This window comes from Prionailurus viverrinus, chromosome B1 (assembly GCF_022837055.1).
Source record: "Prionailurus viverrinus isolate Anna chromosome B1, UM_Priviv_1.0, whole genome shotgun sequence".
Lineage (NCBI taxonomy): Eukaryota > Metazoa > Chordata > Mammalia > Carnivora > Felidae > Prionailurus > Prionailurus viverrinus.
The window spans coordinates 39,916,883-39,938,578 of NC_062564.1; the positions used below are offsets into that span (position 1 = coordinate 39,916,883).

General features: G+C 36.0%; 1 protein-coding gene across 5 annotated transcripts in view; it reads right to left on the reverse strand.

The window, feature by feature from the left end:
- Positions 1 to 11,056: 11,056 nt before the first annotated feature.
- HOOK3 (hook microtubule tethering protein 3) overlaps positions 11,057 to 21,696 on the reverse strand; it is a 115,413-nt gene continuing 104,773 nt past the window's right edge. For 3 of the 5 annotated variants that reach the window (XM_047855081.1, XM_047855080.1, XM_047855082.1), the window contains 2 exons: positions 20,594 to 20,730; positions 11,057 to 18,056 (listed from right to left, as the gene is read on the reverse strand). In XM_047855081.1, the coding sequence (XP_047711037.1) occupies positions 17,996 to 18,056; positions 20,594 to 20,730 (198 nt within the window). In that variant the 3' untranslated portion in view covers positions 11,057 to 17,995. Of the gene's footprint in view, positions 20,731 to 21,696 lie in introns of all 5 variants that reach the window. The other 2 variants (XM_047855084.1, XM_047855085.1) reach the window with 1 other exon arrangement.

Below are 21,696 nucleotides of genomic sequence, written 5' to 3' on the forward strand. Positions count from 1 at the left end.
GTGGGATGCTGCCCAATTCATGACTCAATTAATAAAGCCAATTCTATTTTTAAAATTTACTTGGTTGAATATTTGTCATTGAACACCTTTTCCCTTTAACCCCTAATAATCAGCTTTTACTTCATGTCTCTATGAATTTGATTACTCTAATCAAAGAGTAATCCTCATAGAAGAATCATAATAGTATTTGTCCTTTTGTAATTGGCTTATTTTGCTTCACATAATGGCCCCCAGTTTCATCCATGTTGTCGCATGTAGCAGAATATCCATTTTTAAGGCTGAATAATATTCCATTGTATGTATATACCACATTTTGTTATCCATCTGTTAATGGATAACAACTTGGGTTGTTTTGACCTTTTGGCTGTTGTGAATAATGAAATATCTCTTAGAGTCCCTGGCTTTCACTTCTTTTGGACATACCCAGAAGTGGGATTGCTTGATCATATGGTAATTCTATATTTACTTTTTTTAATGTTTCTTTATTTTTGAGACAGATATAGAATGAGAGGGGGAGGAGCAGAGAGAGTGGGAGAGAATCCCAAGCAGGCTCCATACTGTCGGCGCAGAGCCCGACATGGGGCTCAAATTCATGAACTGTGAGATCATGATCTGAGCCAAAATTGAGGTGGTTGCTTCACCGACTGAGCCACCCAGATGCCCTGCTATGTTTAATTTTTTGAGGAACTTTCCCCCAACCCCCAGAGGTTCTAATTTCATTGGTTTAGAGTGCGGCCCTGGCATCATGTTTTATTGTGGGTTGGTTTTTGGGGTTTTTTTTTTTGTCTTTTTGTTTGTTTGTTTTGAGAGAGGGAGATGGTGAGCAGTAGAATCAGAGAGACAGAATCTCAAGCAGCTCCATACTTAGTGCAAAGCCCGATTCAGTACTCATTCTCATAACAGTGAGATCATGACCTGAGCCAAAATCAAGAGTTGGATGCTAAACTGACTGAGCCACCCAGGCGCCCCAGCAACAGTATATTTTAAAAGCTCCCCTTATAATTCTAACATGCAGCCCAGGTTGAGAATCTCTACTCTTTCAGTCCATGGTGCATTAAGTCATTAAGTCTCCTAAGGATATCAAGGTTATCACAACTGCTGGGGAGACAGGCCTAGGTAGAGTTGAAAAGCAACCACTATGTCATGGTAAATACAAATAAACCAATCAATAAAAAAATGTTAAAATATATTACTTTTTAAAATATAAATAAATCACAATGTGTGTATAAATAAAATAAGATAGAAGTTGTAGTGCAAATTATTCATCAATTTTTAACAGCTTTATTGTTGTATATTTTAAATATCACAAAATCTACCTCTTTCATAAGTATAGTTCATCATCAATTAATTTTTTATTTTCAGGAATTAGGGATAAGAGTTTTTCATTGGTATAGCTGTTATTACTACATGATACTACTAATTTGATTGCACTCTTCCAGAGTCTTCCCCAGAAGTTTGGTAGTTATTAGGTGCCTAGAGATTGTGTTAAATGCCTGGGCTTCCAGTTCCCCCCCAGTGCTCTCTAGGCTTTACCATTTTCTCTTTGGCTACAGTCAGAAAGGATGATACCTACACTGCTTCAGGACATTGATTGCACTCCATGAGCTAGTACCTGGTAGAAAGGGGGGGAGGAAAAAGGGAGGGGGAATAAGAGGGGTAAAGTAGATGATTACTGGTTAATTCTGGTTGCCAGAACGAGGAGCCTATGTTTGTCTTTTGACTGCTTAACTCCACCATCAAGACTAACGAAAGCTGTAGCTCATCTTTCTATAAAGGCCGTGTGAAATTTTGTAAAAAAGAAAGACAATTTCAGTTTTATCAAGGCAGCTTGCTTCTGTCTGAACACTCTGAAGCAACTGTTAAAATATATTGCCAAATATAATGTGTAGGCTGGCTTCCTCTTAGAAACAGATAGTTTTTAATGACTGCATGATATTCCTTTTATATACTGTACTTTATATAGTACTTAATCATTCATACATCATTCAATATTTAACATTTATAATTTTTCACTGTTACATTTCATTCAATGACTATCTTCATATTAATAAACATGATCCATGATTTAATAAGGATTCATTTTGTGACCAGTGTGGACCAGTTACTGTTCTCAACAGCAATGAAAAGAAATCAACAACAAAAAACTTCTGTGCTTATGGTACTTTCACTATAGTGAGGGAGATAAAGAAGATAAACATGTTGTATTTATTGAATGCTGACAGTAACAAATGCTAAGGAGAATAGGCAGGAAAGAGAGAAAGTGTAGAGGTGGGTTACTACTGATGTCGATAGGGAGGCCTTCGTTTTGTAGGTGACATTTGAATACAGATTTGAGTGCATCAATGTAAATATCTTTCCAGAAGATCATTTCTGGCAGAAGTCCAAAAACACTGAGGAAAGTGTTCATGATCTCGGAGGCTAATGTGGGAGTGTAGGTGAAATGGAGTGGTTGAAGTGTAGGGTACGAGGTGATGAGGTCAGAGAGTTAAGGCAGAGCAGATAACATAGGGCCTTACAGAATTTTGGCTTTTACTCTTGAGTTAGATGGGGAGTCATTGAAGGATTTTGAGTAGTGGAGTGATGTGATTTATGCGTTTACAGGTCAGTGTCTTCTGTGTTGAGAATGGATTGTCTTTCATCCATTCAAAATACAGTAGCATGGAAGGGCAAAGTAAAAATGAGGAGGACCAGACAGCCTACTGCAGTAATCCAGGAGAGATAGTGACTTAGACTAGGGTAGGAATAGTGAGAGTGGCGAGAAGAGGCCAAATTCTGGCTAAATTTTGAAGATTGACTTGTCAGGAATTGCTAAGCTATTGGATATTGGGTTTGGGTGAGAGAAAGGGAGGGTCAAGGATGACTCCAAGACTTTAGGCTTGAGCAGTGATGTTGACATGTGCACATATAGGGAATTCTGTTGCAATAGGAGAAAGTGTGTGTGCGTGTGTGCGTGTGTGTGTGATTGGGAGGGCATTTAGGAGTTATTTTGGACATGTTAGGATTGAGCTACCTTTTACATATTCAATAATATAAATTGAGTAAACATTTGAATATATGAGTCTGGAGTTCAGTCAGGTCTGTACTGGAGACTCCAATATGGGAGTCTTTAGCCCAAAGCTGTTATATAAAAATGAAAGACTGAATGAGATTATTAATGTAGTGAGTGTAGATAGAAAAGAGTAGAGGAGGAAGGGTTGAACTCTGGTGGCATTTCAAACATTAGAAGTTGGAGAGAAAAGGCAGATCCAGCAAAAGTCACCAAAAAAAAAAAAAAAAAAAAAAAGAATAGCTGTAGCGATGGTAATAGTAGAATAATGAAGACAGATGTAGTGCCCTGGAAGTCAAATAAAGAGTTTGACAAAGGTGAGAGGGATCAACCTCAAGATGTACATTTTTTTTCCCCTGAGAGTTTTATAAATTGTAGCGTTTACAGTTAGGTCTATCATTAATTTGAGTTAATTTTTGTATGTGGTGTGAGACATAGGGGTCTAACTTCATTCTTTTGCATATGGCTATCTACTTGTCCCAGCATGATTTGTTGAAAAGAATGCTTTCCCCATTGTATGGTCTTGGTACTCTTTTCAAAAAGCAATTGACCATAAAAGTAGAGGTTATTTCTGGGTTATCACTTCTATTCCATGAATATATGTATATCCCTATATAAGTATCACACTAGCTTGATTACTATAGATTTGTATAAATATATTTATTTTTTATAATGGAAAATGTCAAATACACCCAAATATGGGGAAAATAATACAATGAACTATCATTCACCTGTCAAATACTGTAATCATCATCAATTTATGGATACTCATTTCATCAATATCCCTTACTTGATCTCCCAACCTACTGGATTCTTTTGAAGGAAATCTAAAACATCATATAATTTTACTATAATACAAAGAGTATAATTCTACTACCATTATCCTGCCTACATTTATAATAATAAAGACTTCTGTTACTGCCAATATGGAATATCAGGGACTGGAACAACTGAAAAACTGGATCAAAAAATGAGACAAGGGCGCCTGGGTGACTCAGTTGGTTAAGTGTCTCAGTTAGGCTCAAGTCATGATCTCACAGCTCGTGGGTTCAAGCCCCACATCAGGCTCTGTGCTGACAGCATGGAGTCTGGAGCCTGCTTCGGAATCTGTGTCTCCCTCTCTGCCCCTCCCCTGCTTGTGCTCTCTCTCTCTCAAAATAACAAAAACATTTTTTAAAAATGAGACAACAGTTCTCAGGTCACTGGACATCAGAAAAATGAAACTGATCCTGGAGCAGTGGGAAACAAGTAAGGTGAATCCTATAATTGTTTTAACAGCCTATAAAAAATTTCCAAATCAGGGCTGCTGGGTGGCTCAGTTGGCTCAGGTCATGATCTCACGGTTTGTGAATTCGAGCCCCTCATCAGGCTCTGTGCTGTGCTGACAGCTCAGAGCCTGGAGCCTGCTTCGGATTCTGTGTCTCCCTCTCTCTCTGTCCCTCCCCTGCTCGTGCTCTGTGTATGTGTCTCTCTCTCAAATATAAATAAACATAAAAAAAATCCAAATCATCATGATGTAGTGAGGGGGAACACAGAGCATAGTCGTCTTTCTGAAATGAGGCAGAGCTGGAAGTCTGAGGAATCCAAAGTGGCTATATTTTAAAGGGCAGAATGCCTGAAAAGAGACAGCTACCAAGAGGGAACTCCAAAGATTTGCAGAAGTTTTCAGTTGAGTTTCAGTTGAATAATGTGTTTCAGTTGAATAGTATATGAGTTTCAGTTAAATAATGATCAGTGTATGTGTATAAGGAAAGTAACCAAGGCTGGAGAAAGTATTGCACAAAGGATTAGATAGAATTCCCAAAACTCATACAGGGCCAGGAATACTGCCATCTCAAGTGAGAAATCACATAATCCACAGGGCATTGGGTAGAGTAATCAAAAAGGTCTTGCCTTAAAACAAGATACCACCATACACCTATTAGAATGGTCAAAATCCAGAACACTGACAATACCAGATGCTGACAGGGATGTGGAGAAACAGGAACTCTCATTCACTGCTGGTGGGGATGCACAATGCTCAGCCATTTTGGAAGATGGTTTGGTGGTTTCATACAAAACTATACATATTGTCATACAGTCCAGCAATTGTGCTCCTAGGTACTTACCCAAAGGAGGTGAAAACTTATGTCTACACAAAACCTGCACACAGATGTTTTGTTTTTTAGTTAATTTCAGGAATAGAATTTAGTGATTCATCACTTACATATAACACCCAGTGCTCATCCCAACAAGTGCCCTCCTTAATGCCCATCACCCATTTAGCCCATCCCCCCACCCAAGCCCCTCCAACAACCCTCAGTTTGTTCTCTGTATTTAAGAGTCTCTTATGGTTTGCCTCCCTCTCTGTTTTTATGTTATTTTTGCTTCCCTTCCCTTATGTTCATCTGTTTTGTATTTTAAATTCCACACACACAGATGTTTATAGCAGCTTTATTGACAAAATTGGCCACCAACCAAGATGTCCTTCAGTAGGCAAATGGATAAATCGTGGTACATACAGACAATGGAATATTGTTCAGTACTAAAAAAAACTATCAAGTCACAAAAAGACATGGAGAAAACTTAAATACAAATACTAAGTGAAAGAAGCCAATCTGAAAAGATTACATATAGTAAGTATAGTATAGTATAGTACAGTACAGTATAGTATTAGTACAGTATAGTATTAGTATAGTATAGTGTGATTCCAACTATATGACATTCTGGAAAAGGTAAACTATGGAGACAGGAAAAAGAGGGACAAAATGATCCTAGAGTAAGCACTGCTCTGTTTAGGTAAGATGCAAAGGGATAAAACTGTTTCCAGTTAACTTAGTCATATCCCATAAAAACAGTTTAAGGATTATTATAGGAAAAAATTCAGTACTCAACAAAATAAAATTCATAATCTATGGTATACAATTAAAAATTATTAGGCATGCAAAGAAGCAGAAAGATTCGACTGGTAATCAAGAGGAAAAAATTCTATGATCAAAATTGACCAGGAACAGACAAAGACAGTACAGTCAACAGACATGGACATTTCTACAATTATAATGGTGTTCCATATTTGTCAAGAAGCTAGAGGAAAGATTAAACATATTAAGTAGAGATGTGGAAGATATACATAAAACCAAAACACCAAAAATATATGGAACTTCTAGAAGTGATGAGTACACTGAATGGCATTAAAGGCAGATTGGGCATTACAGAAGAAAAAAGGTAAATTTGAAGACAGCAATTGAAACTATCCAAAATGAAACAGAGAAAAAAAAAACTGAAAAGAGATTAATCAGTGAGCTATGGGACTTCAGTTCACTAATAATGTAACCAGAGTTCCCAAAGGAGAAGAGACAGAAAAGTTATTTGAAGAAACAATGGCTGCAATTTTTATAAATTGGATGAAAAATATAAATCTATGGATCCACAAATCTCAATGAACTGCAAGCATTAGAAATGTGAAGAAAAAGTGGCCCCTGGGTGGCTCAGTCGGTTGAGCGTCCAACTTTGGCTCAGGTCATTCATGATCTCTTGGTTTCTGAGTTTGAGCCCTGTATCAGGCTCTGTGCTAACAGCTCAGAGTCTGGAGCCTGCTTCAGATTGTGTCTCCTCCTCTCTCTTCCCCTCCCATGCTGATGCTCTCCCTGTCTCTCAATAATAAATAAACATTTAAAAAAATGTGAAGAAAAATATATACTGGCAAATCAAAATCAAATTGCTTAAAATGTGATACAGAGATTATCTTAAAATCAGCCACAGTAAAAAGATACACTATGTACACAACAAGCAAGGATGACAGCAGATTCTTACTGGAAGGTGTGGCAGATAGCCTCAAAGACAGCCCTTAATAACTCCACCTGGTGTTCATGCCTTTGTATAATCCCCTCCCTTTGAATGTGGGCTGCACCTCATGACTAGGTGTGGGCACCTTTAGGTCTCTCAGAGCTCTCCCTCACTCTGAGGGAAGCAAACTGCCATGTTGTGAGCTGTGCTATGGAAAGGTACATGTGGCAAGAAACTGATGTTGCTGGCCAATAGTAAGACCCAAAACCTACTAACAGTTATGTAAATAAACTTGAATGTACACTGTTCCCCAGTCCAGCTTTGAGATAACTATAGCCCCTTTGTTATTATTGTAGACATTCTACCTTTTTACTTATTTCTTATTTGAGAGAGAGAGAGAGCGAGCGAGAGGGATAGAGGAAGACAGACAGAATCTCAAGCAGGCTCCACGCTCAGCATAGAGCCTGACATGGGGTTCGATCCCATGACCCTGGGATCATGACCTGAGCCAAAATTGAGTCAGATACTCAACTGACTGATCCACCCTGGTGCCCTCAACTTTTCTATTAATTGGTGTTGACATGATACATCTTTTAAAAAATATTTTTTAAGTAACCTCTATGCTCAACATGGGGCTTGAAGTCATGACCCTGAGATTAAGAGTTGTCAACAGCCAGCCAGGTGCCCCAATATATCTTTATATTTTTTTGTACTTTTTTCCCCACTTTTCTACTTTTAAGTAATTCTGTGTTCATATTTAAAGTGGTTTCTCGGGGCGCCTGGGTGGCTTGGTTGGTTAAGCGTCTGACTTCGGCTCAGGTCATGATCTCACTGTCCGTGAGTTCGAGCCCCGCGTGGGGCTCTGTGCTGACCGCTCAGAGCCTGCAGCCTGTTTCAGATTCTGTGTCTCCCTCTCTCTCTGCCCCTCCCCTGTTCATGCTCTGTCTCTGTCTCAAAAATAAGTAAACGTTAAAAAAAAATAAAGTGGTTTCTTGTAGAAAGTATACAGTTAGGTCTTCCTTTTATATTCTATTTTTTAATTCTGTGTTTAAGCAATTTACATTTAATATGATTACTGATAGGATGAGGTTTAAATCTACATTCTTGTTATCTGTCTTCTATTTGGTCTTTGTTCCCATTTCTTTCTCTGTTTTCTTTTGGAATAATTGAGTATTTTTTATTCCATTTTCTCTCCTTTGTGGACTTACTTGTTGTAACTTTATTGTGTTGTTAGTGCATGCTTTAAGACTTATACTACATTTCTTAACATGGTCTAATTTCAAGTGATATTATATTCCTTTTTTTTTAATGTTTATTTATTTATTTGAGAGAGAGAGAGAGAGAGAGAGAGAGAGCGAGCAGGGGAGGGGCAGAGAGAGAGAGAGGAAGACAGAGAATCCAAAGCAGGCTCCAGGCTCTGAGCTGTCAGCACAGAGCCTGACATGGGGCTCAAACTCACAAACTGTGAGAACATGACCTGAGCCAAAGTTGGACACTTAACCAACTGACCACCCAGGCACCCCTCAAGTGATATTATATTCCTACAGGTATAGCATAAGAACCTTCAATAGTGTACTTCCATTTCATCCTTTCCAGCTGTTATGCAAGGGGTGGGGATCTCTGGAAACATGTTCTTTAAAGGCAGTGAACTTTGGCTAGGAATATAGACACAGATATTTATATTCTCAACAATTTCCTTAAAACATAGTCATAGAAATTAACTATTACAGTAAGGTGTAGAAACAGTTAGCTCATTTTTAAAGTTTATTGGGGGGGGGAGTGGGAAAGGGGCAGAGAGAGACGGAGAGAGAGGGAGAGAGAGAGAGGATCCCAACCATGCTCCACACTGTCAGTGCATCCCCTGACATGGGGCTCGAACCCATTAACGGTGACATCATGGTCTAAGCTGAAGTCGAGAGTCAGACGCTCAACCTACTGAGCCACCCAGGCACCCCTTAGCTCATTTTACATACAATTGGATAAAAGAACTATGAGCATATTTGTGGCTTCAAATTTAGTGGTTTTATGTAGTATTTACCTCAGGTTTTGCTCATACTGAAATTATGTACCTGATTGTATACCACTATGATTGTGCTTGGCACAGGGTTTAAAGATATGGAAAGATTCTGGCTTCAGAAGTTATGATCTTCATAGAAATCTTCCTTCCAATGGCAGCTGTGGTAACTTGGTATTCCTCCATTGAGAAGTGGAGTGTATTTTTGGTCAGCCCTCAGAACCCACTCTAGTCTGTGACAATTTTGACAAATAAAAATGGTGCTATGTAGTTTCCGGGCCTAGGTCCTAAAAGCTGTGAAGCTTTCTTTCACCTGGGTCTCTTAGAACTCACTCTGAGGAAGCTAGCTGTGTGTAAGTTCATCTACCCTGAGACTCCATTTTGTGAGTGTCCAAACTAGTCATATCAGGAGGTTGTGTGTGGAGTTGCCTGATCAGCCCTCAGGTATTCCATCTGTATCAGTCTGGATACCAGATGTGTGACAGAAAGCCTTCAGATGGCTCCAGCCTCAACCATCATCTATCTGCAGCTCAATGAGGGTCTGAGCCCGTCTCCAGATGCAAGAGAGAGATTATATTGTTAAAGCCATTAAGGTTTGGAGTGGTTTGTGATGCAGCAATAACCTGAACAGTATATAAATGTATTTAAGGCAAACTGGTAGGTTTTACCTGAGTGATGCTTCTATTTGGGAACTTTTCTGTGTTGTGCTTCATTTAACCAAATCTTTGAAGGCCAAAAATATTTTGCTTATTTTCTGATTCAACCTACCTTTGTCCTTCACTTCAATATTTGGAGAGACACTCAGAAAATGTTAAATATATATGGTATCTCCATGATAATGAGTGAAGAAAACTTATACTTATCTGACATTAAAATGGGCACTATTTTGACTACATAGCTATTTTTTATCTTGGTGCTAACTTCACTTTGAAATTAATTAGCTGATTATTTTAATGTAAATACAATCAATTTCCACACTGCCACTGCCACTTTATCCAACACTAAAGATGTCATATTCCAGTAAGGTTTAGGGTGGAGATGAGAAAAAGGGTGAATTTTAAGGGTGGAAAAGGAGCAGGAAAAAGAAGGAAAGGAAAAGGAACTATAATCACCTAAATGGGATGCTTCAAGAATAATGCTTTAGGGGTACCTGGGAGGCTCAGTTGGTCAAGTGTCGGACTTCAGCTCAGGTCAGGATCTCTTATTTCGTGGGTTCAAGTCCTACATCAGGTTCTGTGCTGTCAGCTCAGAGCCTGGAGCCTGCTTCCGATTCTGTGTCTCCCTCTCTCTCTCTGCCCCTCCCCTACTCATGCACTGTTTCTCAAAAATAAACATTAAAAAAAACCCTTTTTTTAAAAAAAAGGATAATGCTTTATATTATTAAAGAATGCAATTACTCTACCATTGGTTATTGCTGTACTGTTGGTAGTAAGGTTGATGGTGCTAATGTGGTAACTCTGAGAGGGGAGAAGCTGTAATGTTTAGCTTTTATCCCTTAAGAAGTTTGGACAATCAGCTTACAACTATTAAGAACCAGACTAAATCAAAACAAAATCTCTGATAGGTACTGGAAAAAACCCTCAAAGAATATTTAGTAATTTACAATAAGTCAATGGCATAAACTTTATTATTGTCTAAGATTATTTATTTAAAAAATATTTTTAATGTTTATTTTTGAGAGAAAGAGAGAACAAGCAGGGGAGGGGCAGAGAGAGAGGGAGACAGAGTATCCCAAGCCAGGCTCTTCACTGTCAGTACAGAGCCCGACATGGGGCTCGAACTCACAAACTGTGAGATCATGACCCTAGCTGAAATCAAGGATTGGATGCTTAACCGACTGAGCCACCCAGGCACCCCAAAATTTATTTATTTTTGAGAGAGAGAGAGAAAGAAAGATAGAGAGAGATAAATAGAGACAGAGAGAGAGAGAGAGAGAGAAAGCAGGGGAGGGAAGACAGAGAAAGGATGAGAGAGAATCCCAAGCAGGCTCTGTACTGTTAGTGCAGAGCTGGATGTGGGGCTCGAACTCACCAACCATGAGATCATGACCTGACTTGAAATCAAAAGTCAGACACTTAACTGACTGAGCCACCCAGGTGCCCCAATGGCATAGTCTTTAAATTGATAGTACACTATGGCAAGTGCCAAAGGCAAGTGGATGAATAGTATTAGATAATTATTAAGTATGTGTTTGTCATGGTTTAAGAGTAAGAAGAAAAATCTACACTGAATTTTTATACAAGTCTTTATTTACAACTTGTTTAACAACTGTACACTTTTTGCAGCCTTGAAAACATTTTTGTACTTGAATGGGAAAATATAGTTTGACCAAATCTTAACTTTATTCTTCATATACATATACATATATTATATGCATACATATAAACATATACATATAATTAATACCATAACAAGTTGGCAGTCATAAAATTAAAATGAATAAGTGATATCAAAAGGAAATACAATATAAGATTTCAAAAAAATTAAAAATCTATCTTCTGGTGGTTTATTGGACTTAATGTTTCTGTGACTTTAGTGAAAATTTCTTACTGAGGCTAATAAGTCATTCACCTCAGAAAAACAGAAAATCCACCGATCTAATATACAGTAAATGGTTGGTAAACTTGGTAAACATGTGGAAAAATCCTTGGATGCTGTTATGTACTATGTTGCTAAATCTGTATTGATTCCATTGTGAAGTGAGAAATTTAGAGTTCTATGTGGCTTTCATTTTTGGATTATAATGACAAAGAATGAAGTTGTTGAATTATAAATTCAATAGTCAACCAGAAATAAGAATATACCAAGTAATATCCTTTTTGCCAAAGCTTAACTGCAAGGTGGATAACTGTGATGCCAAATAGGAAACTAACAACAATTCATAGAACAATCAATAATACTTAAGACATGAGTATAAGGCTTTAGAGCTGGGACTGTAATCAATACAATTCCAACTCCAATGTACTAAGGTGTTTTCCAGCTCATCTGAAAAGTTTAAAAAATACTATAGGAAAAAAAAAAGCCTTTTCTATCCTCAAATCTTTGATAGAATTTACTAATCAAAATAAGGCAAATTATTAAATTATTAGATATGTTTGAATTTTACCATTCATTACACAACCAAAAACTGGGTGTTATAAATGGTGGGGCAATTGTCAAAACATGAAAACTGCAAAACAAAATAAATCTGGAAATCATTCTAGGTGCAAAGCATTCTGAATTACACATAACCTGTTCACAGCAAAGTTAGTGACAGCAATGACATTTTAGTGCATCTAAATTTTAAATAACTAAGGCTATTAAAAAACAAAAGGCTACTATTTAAAAAAATTAAAAGGCCTCAAATCATTGATTGGCATTTGTGTACAGTCTTTTCCTGTATTTATACTAAAATACTATGTATTTCAAGCATAATGAAAATTTCCCTTAACTAACATGAATCTCTATAGAACACATATTAAATTAGGCCAACAAGAAAATAATAACACAAACTCAAATCACACCATTTACCGATCTGTACTTGAATGATGATAAGAATTTCATAATTTGCTTGGAATTTGACCTACTGGATTGAGTCTGTTGCCTGATTTAAAACATTTAAAACGGAAGAGGAAAGCATCAGCATCATGACTTCCTAACAGGACAGTTTTAACTAAGTACCAAGCCTACTGAAAAGAGTTATGATTAAGTCCCTTATTTTCATTAAAAAAGTCAAAGATGCATCCATGTGCATCCTTTTCGTTATGTTAAAAAGTAAATTAATAAATACAAAAAAATGTTTCATTAACTAAGTCACTGGAATAAAATTCTTGCTTCGTATATGAAACTGAACTTAATTCATGTAATCCAAGTTATTAAGAGCAAGAAAGTATGAAGAAAACCAAGGAATTATTTGGATCTTGATATACCTTTAAGGGGGAAACAATCAAATGTGATGTTAGGGAGAAATGTTTAAAGGGACAGAAACAAAAACTGTTGCCACTTTCATTAGATCTATACAGATTTAAAAATAACAGAAGGATAAATGTTTAGCAATTTTTATTTGTGAATAAATAACACATTCATTGGTTTTTGCTCTATGTGTGTTAGAAACTATGTATCATCAATTTGAGGACTACAAAACAAGGAGAAAAAAGCCTGAAGATACTAAGTTATGATTTATGAAATGATTTAATTTAATCACTTGAAAAGTAAAGTGCTAAGAACCTGTTTAAAAAAATACATTGAAAACTAGTTTCAAAGAATGGGGTTTTGATTTTTCCAGTGTCTTTAAAAAGGGCTGGTATTAATTTTTATATGAAAAACAGCTTTCTTCAACTACGGCAGTAAAATCTAATAGTTATTATAAGTTAACTGAAAACTTTCATTTTGTCCTTGTTTTCCCTTTGGGCATGACAGCACTGTAAAAAGGCATTTTCTGCAATGATGGAAATGTTCTACATTTATGCTGTCCAATATGGTAACCACTATTCATGTGCAGCTACTGAGCACTTGAAATGTGGTTGGTGATTAGAGAGAACCAAAGTTTGAATTTTATTTAATTTAAATGTAAATCACCATGTGGCTAGTGGCTAATAAATTGGACAATGTAGGCCCAGGATCTACTCTTATCTAAATCAGCAAAAGCCACCGGATGGTAAAGACATTTAGAAGGGAACTTATTCACTCAACAACTAAATTAATAGATATTCAGAACATCATATTCTGTCTTTGTGTGTGTGTATGTATGAGCATATTTCTTTTTTAATTTTTTACTTTAGGGGGACAAAAGCAGCTCTTCTCTCAAAGGTCAGGGTCTAGACTTCTCTTATTTCAGTGTTGCTCTCTTCTAGGTGACTTGCTTAATTTAAGCAAAGCACATCAGTAGAACAGGGGGTAATACAGAAGAAAATATTACAGAAACTTTTCACAATATAAAGGCATTTCTCTCATGTGAAAGCACAAAACAAAACTCTAAGAGAATGTTCTTATGAGCAAATCTCCCTATTCTTTGGCAGTAATCATGTGTCAATGTTTACATAACAACAAATATTTCACTACTTTTTGACTATGATTTGAGTATTAACATTTTTAAGTTACAAATGGAAGAGTCCTGATTTCTAAAAATATCTCTGAAGAGAACAAGCTGAAAACTTAGCTACTTTTGAACTTAAGAACAGTCAAGTTCATTAAGCATCTGTTATAGCAGAATGAAGGATATTTCTGGAGCGTTCTGCTACCTTTTCTCATCAACTAACTCCCACCATTTCCCAGATTTTCCAACTTTATGGCTCCTGGAACCTGGCTTTCTTTCCCCTGTCTTTGGGTATAGGCAATGATGAAGAAACTATGAGAGTTAAGGGTAATTGGTAGGTTTGTATTTTAGGAAACAGCACAGCAAAGGTGAGAACTCCCCATGGCTGATGGTCCATCTCTCTGGGAGTCGGGAGGACCAGGAGTGACTTAGTTATCAGGCCAGTGGACACTTCCCCTTTTATCAGGAAGCCTGCTGAAAACAATTCAGCTGGGTTTAAAGGGTTCGTCTAAGCCCAAGAACTGGACTATTCTGGTCTCTCAAAATTGGGTACACACAGGCCATGGGACTAGGTGCCTTCTGGTATTCTCTAATTAACTAGAAGATTGTTTACTTTTTACTAATATAACTCCAGAAAACAAAAGGTTTCAAGGGTGTTGGCATTTGAGAGAATTTGGCCTCATGAGTACTGACTTATACAAGTCTTATTAATTTGAAATCTAAAATGCAGTTTATGCCCAATAGCCCCAATCCAGCTTCAAATAGATCTTTAGACTTGGATTTTCAGATCCCACTTTAAACATTTCAGGAAGAGTACAGAGCCCATTTCTTTGGGCGATCTTTTACATTTTTCTTAGTGAGTACTCCAAAATAAGGAAAAGACCCTAGCAGAAAAGACATAAATAGAAAATGCCACAGAAAAGTAGAAGAAAAATAATTATCTAATATTAGTAAAGTGCTGTGAACCTTGCAGTAAAGTATAAATACATAAATGATTAGATAGAACAGTAAATAATATTAAGACACTCATCTATAATAGTGACATATACACACTATAGAATGTATACAGTAAGCACTGCCCATAGGTTGACAAATACACCAAGAATAAACATGAATCCCTTTTATTAATTTTAACAATTGCTAAACTAATTATTTTCCTTTGTCACCTTAGAGATATCTAAAGTGATAACACCTGCTCAGAAGTCTCCCACATACATTAAAGCCTCAACATGCTTTGGTAGTTTTCTTTTTCTCATTTTGAGATTATTCTTGTCATGGTATTTAATTCTTCCTTTAAGCTCTGAGTAGGTAGAATTTAGGACATTTGATAGCCCTTTGGGCCTGAAATTTTGAGGCTATGGACACTTTTTCTGATGATTTCATCTTCAGATCCTAAAGATCTAATTCAGAGCCTGGTGATAACGTATCAGGTACATAAAGACTCTCTTGAATATATTTTTAAAAATCTCTACTCCTGCTTTCAATTTAAACAAAATATTGTGGGGGGGCTACTATGTCTAATTAGGGGGAAACATAAAATTGATCCTAAGGTGTATAAACTAGATAAAGCAGCAGATCTAGAGAAGTCAGTAGTAATTTTCAGCCACCACAGAGTTCTTCTGATCAAATCCAAGTATCCTCAATGGCTTCAAATCACTATCTTAGATTTAGTAATGGGTTAACAGTTTCAAAATAAAAATAGATGCTTTCCCTTCCACTGATAAACATATAGTTAATATTTTATGCCAGCTAATGCCCACTGAAGGGAAGGACAGTTAGAAACTAAATTACATTTTTGTCTACTCTTCTTTATTTAATGATCATGTAAGAGAGTCAGAAGATTTTATGTAAACTATCACTTGAGGAACATTTGTTAAGACAATGTTATTTTTAATTGTATTAGTACTTCTATCAGCCTGGATATTTGTTTATAATCAGGCCATTTCTTACACCAATAATACATTCTAATTTCTAGGAATGGATTTGCCTTCACAGTCTTCTGTTACTTCCTCACATTTTTATGCTCACTTATAAATACAGCAGACAAACTGATCTTACAGAATATTATTGGAAAATAGAAAAATAATGAAGAGAGACATCACATTAATTGTTGATATGTAATCATTAGGAAACATGTATAGACCCCCTTACAATTGTTCAAACTCATATACTTGCCATAATTAGGTTCAGGTCTCTTGTTTCTCAAATAAACTAATGTCCCTTTCTCTATCAATTTAATAAACTTTGTAAGTTTTTACATTCATAGATAACACGCTTGAGTTGGATTGGGTTGATAAAGGGCTGTTTAGCAACAAAATAATCAATAAATTCTTCTCAAGAACATATTCAGTGATTTAGAAGAGATGGATATCATCACGTTTGTGCTATCCTTCGCTTTATAAAAAGGAAGCTAAATACTAATATTTCTATGATTTGGGGGAATAGGGAAGGGCAGAAATTAGCTGTGTCAGCAGAAAATTATTTTGTTTTTTAGGTTCTGAGAAATGAACAGTATTTACTATAAAACTTCAGAAGGATAAAATTATTGTGCTTAAACTGGACAATAAAACATTTTCAATAAAAGGAACATACACCAATTATTATTTAAATATGCTTTATAGAAAGTAAAAAATTGGATGACAGACACATTGAGAATAGCCTTCCTCATATAAAAACTTCATGATATAAAATATTAGAATCATTATAGTTACAAAGAATAAGCTCTGAAACCACTTTCTAAATGTAATGAATCAAATGTACCAAAATAAGCTGCCATTTCGACAGTTGGGACTATAGAAAAAGAGATTATCATTATTGAATGACCCTCTTAACTTAGAAAAAGGGAAAATAAAAGGCATGCTAAAATAATTTTCAAAGATTATGATGCCCCATTTCTTTTGTTAACACACTCCTTCATCTACTTCAGGGCATCACACAGGTTTGACTTTGAAGTATAATGAATACGCTACATCAGCACAATGAGTCCCTTCATCATACAAGGGGGAGAAGTCAATGCTTCCTTCCATAATTTAAGAAATAGACAACAAAAAGCATTTTGCCTTAATGTTGTTATTCTGCAATTAGCAAAAAGCAAAACACCAAGCACTTTCCTCTCACTTTAGGGTCACAGGGTTCTTACCCACAGGGCTGGAAACTAGCTAGGTGTGCAGTAGCTGTGGGTTGTGGGTGCTTTTTCAGATAATCTCACATGTTCAACTGGCAATAATTATAACATTCCAGAGTCAGATCTGGACAATTGGAAATTAAATGCAGAGAGTTAAGATAATTTTAAAAATTTAGACTTTGGTTTCAAGATAATTCTCATATTGGGATAGGGATTTTCAAATTTTTAACATGGTGTTAGCTTGAAAAGATGAATGCTTGTCTGAGAGCAAGAGGCACTGGAAGATATTTTGTATCATTAGCTAACAAAAATAAACAAAACTGCTATTATAAGGAAACGTGAGTAAACTAGCTAATAAAATGATCTTTTCTTTAGCCTAACTCATCTCTCACTGAACAATCACTTACTGCTGACGTGCTTGCATAGTGTGGATTTTCACGCCTGTGCAGGGTTAATGAAATGTCAGGGCCAATGTCTGACTGGATAACATCTAGCTTAATTTTTTACAATTGAGCTTTACTGTATAAACAAAACAATAAAACTTCAACACAATTACAAATGCAAAATTATCCTTATTATAATCTACTCATCTCACATCCCACCAAGCCAATTTTACCAGGCTAGGACTATCAAATAGAAATAATTCAATCTTAATCAATTTTGGAACATTGGTCCTTTATTTAGGGACTTTTTTTCTTGGTTGTTATCAAGGAATTAGACAAATGATAAAAAGATATGATTGAATTTTTGAAGCTCTTTTCAGATATGTACAGTTGTATTATTTATTCTCTGTTTCTAGGTGGTAAAACTACAATAGCTGTTGGATTTTTTCTGATTACAAACTTTGTAAATGCACACTGCAGAACATAAATGTTACTCTTAAAAATTTTTTAATTTACTTTGTATTTTCTTACCCTGGTTAGAAGGAAAACAGAAAATAAGATTTTTGTTTATAAGAATTCAACACTGCGGGGATGGGTCACCCCAAGCTAATGCAGTAACACTGTACTTACTCCATTGTGGAGGCCAGGGCTACAGCTCTGTTGTTGTTCGAGCAAACTGTGGCTTCTTGAAGCTACTGTATACAGGGAGTCTGTAAGAATATAGCACAGTATAGCTCACATCTAGATAAAGTGCCTAATGGCTTTTAACTTCCAGACAAACCATGCATCATCACAAACCTCCTGAAAAATTATTAATCATTATTGGAGAAATAGTGATTTATAAATCTCGCCCAAAGCTGGGCAAGGGAAACAAGGTGGTCACTGCTACAGCTCAGTTTTATTCCTGCTTTTTAAAAAAATATCAGAATGTTTAGGAATATAATTTCTGCTATGTAATGCAAGTAATATACTAAACCCATACAGGTACAGTAAAGGAACATGAAAGTTATGAATGTAAACACCAAAATAATAGCATGCAACAGATGCCAAAGAAAAATGAGTAAAACTTGCTTCTAAAAGCCTGGCACCTGGTAGCCTACCTACCAGGTAGACCAGAAGACCAGGACTGGAGCAGTAAACAAAGAACTAAAATTAAAACCTCTCGTCTCATAGGATATATCCATCTAATAAAGAGATCATAACTCTTTTTTTTTATTTTCATCTATCTTATTCTGCAGGTAGTATAATTTTCAAACAATTTTAATGTTACCAAGGTTAGTGTTCATGCCCTGTTTTAAAACAGCTAAATCCTTATGTTATTTGTGAAATAAGGGGGCAGGGGTAAGAACCATCTTAACTAGTTTTTAATCTTGTACTGTTAAATTGCCTATGTTGATGAGGTCTGCTTAGCCTCCTGAAACCTCACAATGCATTCTACTCACGTGGTTCTCTCCATTATTACTAATTCTTCCTGCTTTATAGTCTTATCAGGCAGAAGCAATCATACTGCACTCAGACCTCTGTACGTAATGTAAAAAATTAGCACAGTGTATGGAGTCATTTCCCTGTATACTCTAATAGCTTTCTTCAAGAATGGTTTCTGAGGACAAATGAAAACGCTACTAATTTTTAGGTCAATTTTCTTACAAAAAAGAAAGTAAGGATTTAAAATCAAACACTTGAATATAGTTTCTGAAAGTTCTTAATTACATTTAACTTGATTTAGAGTTACTCATTTGTATTTAATATACAAGACTAAATGAAACCTGAACTTCCAAATAGCAAGTACATGAAATAAAATCTTTTTAGGTGACGTATCTGAAACCAAAACCAACCAACCAACCAATCAACCTAATTTCAATAATTTTATGCTTAAAAAAAATTGGTTATGGTGCAAGAAAAAGGCTGGAGGGGAACTTAGATATAATTTGGGACCAAATACTTAATATGGAAAGCCAGGCAGAGGCATTTCATTTTCAAATGAATGCTGTTTCACATTTATATAGCACCTTATACAGCCAAAGTGCCTTACAATCATTATGACTTGATGGCCATTCAAAAAAGTAAATGAACATGGTTTACAATCTGTCAACAAATCTAAGAACTTTGAGGCAACCAAATACCCAAGAGAATCTATTCAGTGGCTGATTCTTGGACTAGTACATAGAATTAAGAAAAAAATGTTAAAAAGACCTGTCATAACATCACATACAAGAAGTCACTTATTGATCTTAAGGACTGATACTAAGATGTTAGGTTTAGGAATTGAGAAATAGAAGGGTTTATATTAAAGAATAAGTAAAATGAGGTACAACAAGGAAATTGCCCAAAAGGTAAGGCTACCTGTTACTAGTAAGTATATGAAAAATAAATCTTTTAGATGTGGAGGGTAACTGAAAATGTAAATGTCAGCCGCATTGCTAGAATCTGATCCTCAGTTACTATGATATTTCAAAACAAGAAAAAAATGAATGCACTGCCTGATTTTTTTTTCTGTAATTTCCCCCCAAATAACCTAACCAATCCATTATCTTCCGTCAGCAAACAAGATAGCAAGAAATAATGAAATTTTATGTATGTTTTAAAAATAGTTTCCAAATCTTCGGACAAATTTAATTTCCTATAAAACAATGTGGAAAACTTATTTTTTTCCCTCTAAATAAATCTATCAGGTGCCTTAGGTTAACATCGGATTAGCACCTCTGCCAATGTATTTATGTCTTTGCAAAAAGTGCACTTGCCAACCATTTTATATAGTAAATATGCAAGTTATTTGAAGTGCATTTGGAAAACAATTGAAAACACAGATTAATACATCATAAAAAGATTAATTCCCTTTAAACAAAGACATTCTTATAAAGCATGGTAACACAGAGGCACAATAAAGAATATAAATTGTATATCAATTATTGGCAGAAAATCTAATTCATTACAAAGCCTACACCATTGGGGAAAGGACATTTTCATACAAAGAAAAGTACTACACTATTATACAACACTTTTAATTGGGCATTTAAAAATTTTTGGCACATTAAAAGGAACTGAAAGGACTACAAAATAAAGAACCAAGAAACTAAAATATTATAGATATAGGAGAGAGAAAGTCCTCAAATGAGAAACAACTAAATATCAACATAAAAGAGACAAAAAATAAGCTGGCTGAATTTCCTGAAATGTTGTCATATGTAACAGAAGTATGCTTTGAATGTAGGATGTTTTTTTTATTCTGATGGCAAGACTTGTCTACCTTGCTGTGGCTGGTTGAACATGGCCCGGATAAGATCTTCTTGTGCTGGTTGCTTGTCTTTGCCTAGCCAGAAATGACTGCCCTGAACCTGTACTAGCAAGTCTATCTTCAGCCGCCTTTTTATGCAGGGTCATTCCCTATATAACATAGGAAAAAAAAAAAAATCAATATAAAAAAAAGTAGAACATACTCTCACTAAAGAAATTTCTTCACGCAGTATTTGTCACAATGAATCATAAGGCACAATTAGGAATGTTAATTCTGCTCATTTCAGATTAAAATCTTACAGAGACATTTTGTTCCAATAATTAAGTACAAATTTTCTCTTGGATAAATTAAGCCTTAATTTTCTGAATTTACAATAATCAAAACAATAGATTACCCATAATCATATATACTTCCTTCTCAAATCAAATGTATAAAGTGATTTCCCAAGAACAAATAGTGCAATTGATTGGTAGGAGTTGATTCACACGTGGTTGTGGAAATCACATGGCTTACTTATTTTGAGTGAAAAGCACAGGTTGTTTCTTAAGGAGGAAAGCCACACTAGGTATAATACATACCTCCAGGGTGTTTTTCTTCACTTCAGGCAGGCTTGCATTCTCAAGCAAATTAAGAAAAGTTCCTGACAGCCCACAACAGAGGCCCCAAACCAGAGCTGGGGGTCTTTCTTGAATACTGGAGTAGGATGGTCTACTAACTTAGAAGGGAGAGGATATAGAGTTGCTGGGCCCAGAGCACCTTACCAGGGGGGAGGAAACCTCTGGGAGCGCACCCTTTCAACTGTTAGTCTATGAGGAGATCAGGGAAATAGTGGTTTTGGTACTTATTTCATAAGCCAGTAAAGAACGTTGGCCAGGGAAACATTAAGAAACAAGAGGAGCTATTTAATCTCACTAGTGATTGGCTACAAGTAAACTGATGGGAGGAAGTGGACGCTGTAACAAGGAAGAAAGTAAGAAATAAGCAACTGAGAACTAAAAGGAGAGCAGGTACATATGCCAAGCAATGTGAAAAGTCCTAGGGCTTTCCTAGAGAAAGGAAAGACTGGCACAGAAGACAGAAGACTAAACAGTCAATCTTCCTATCACTAGTTAGCT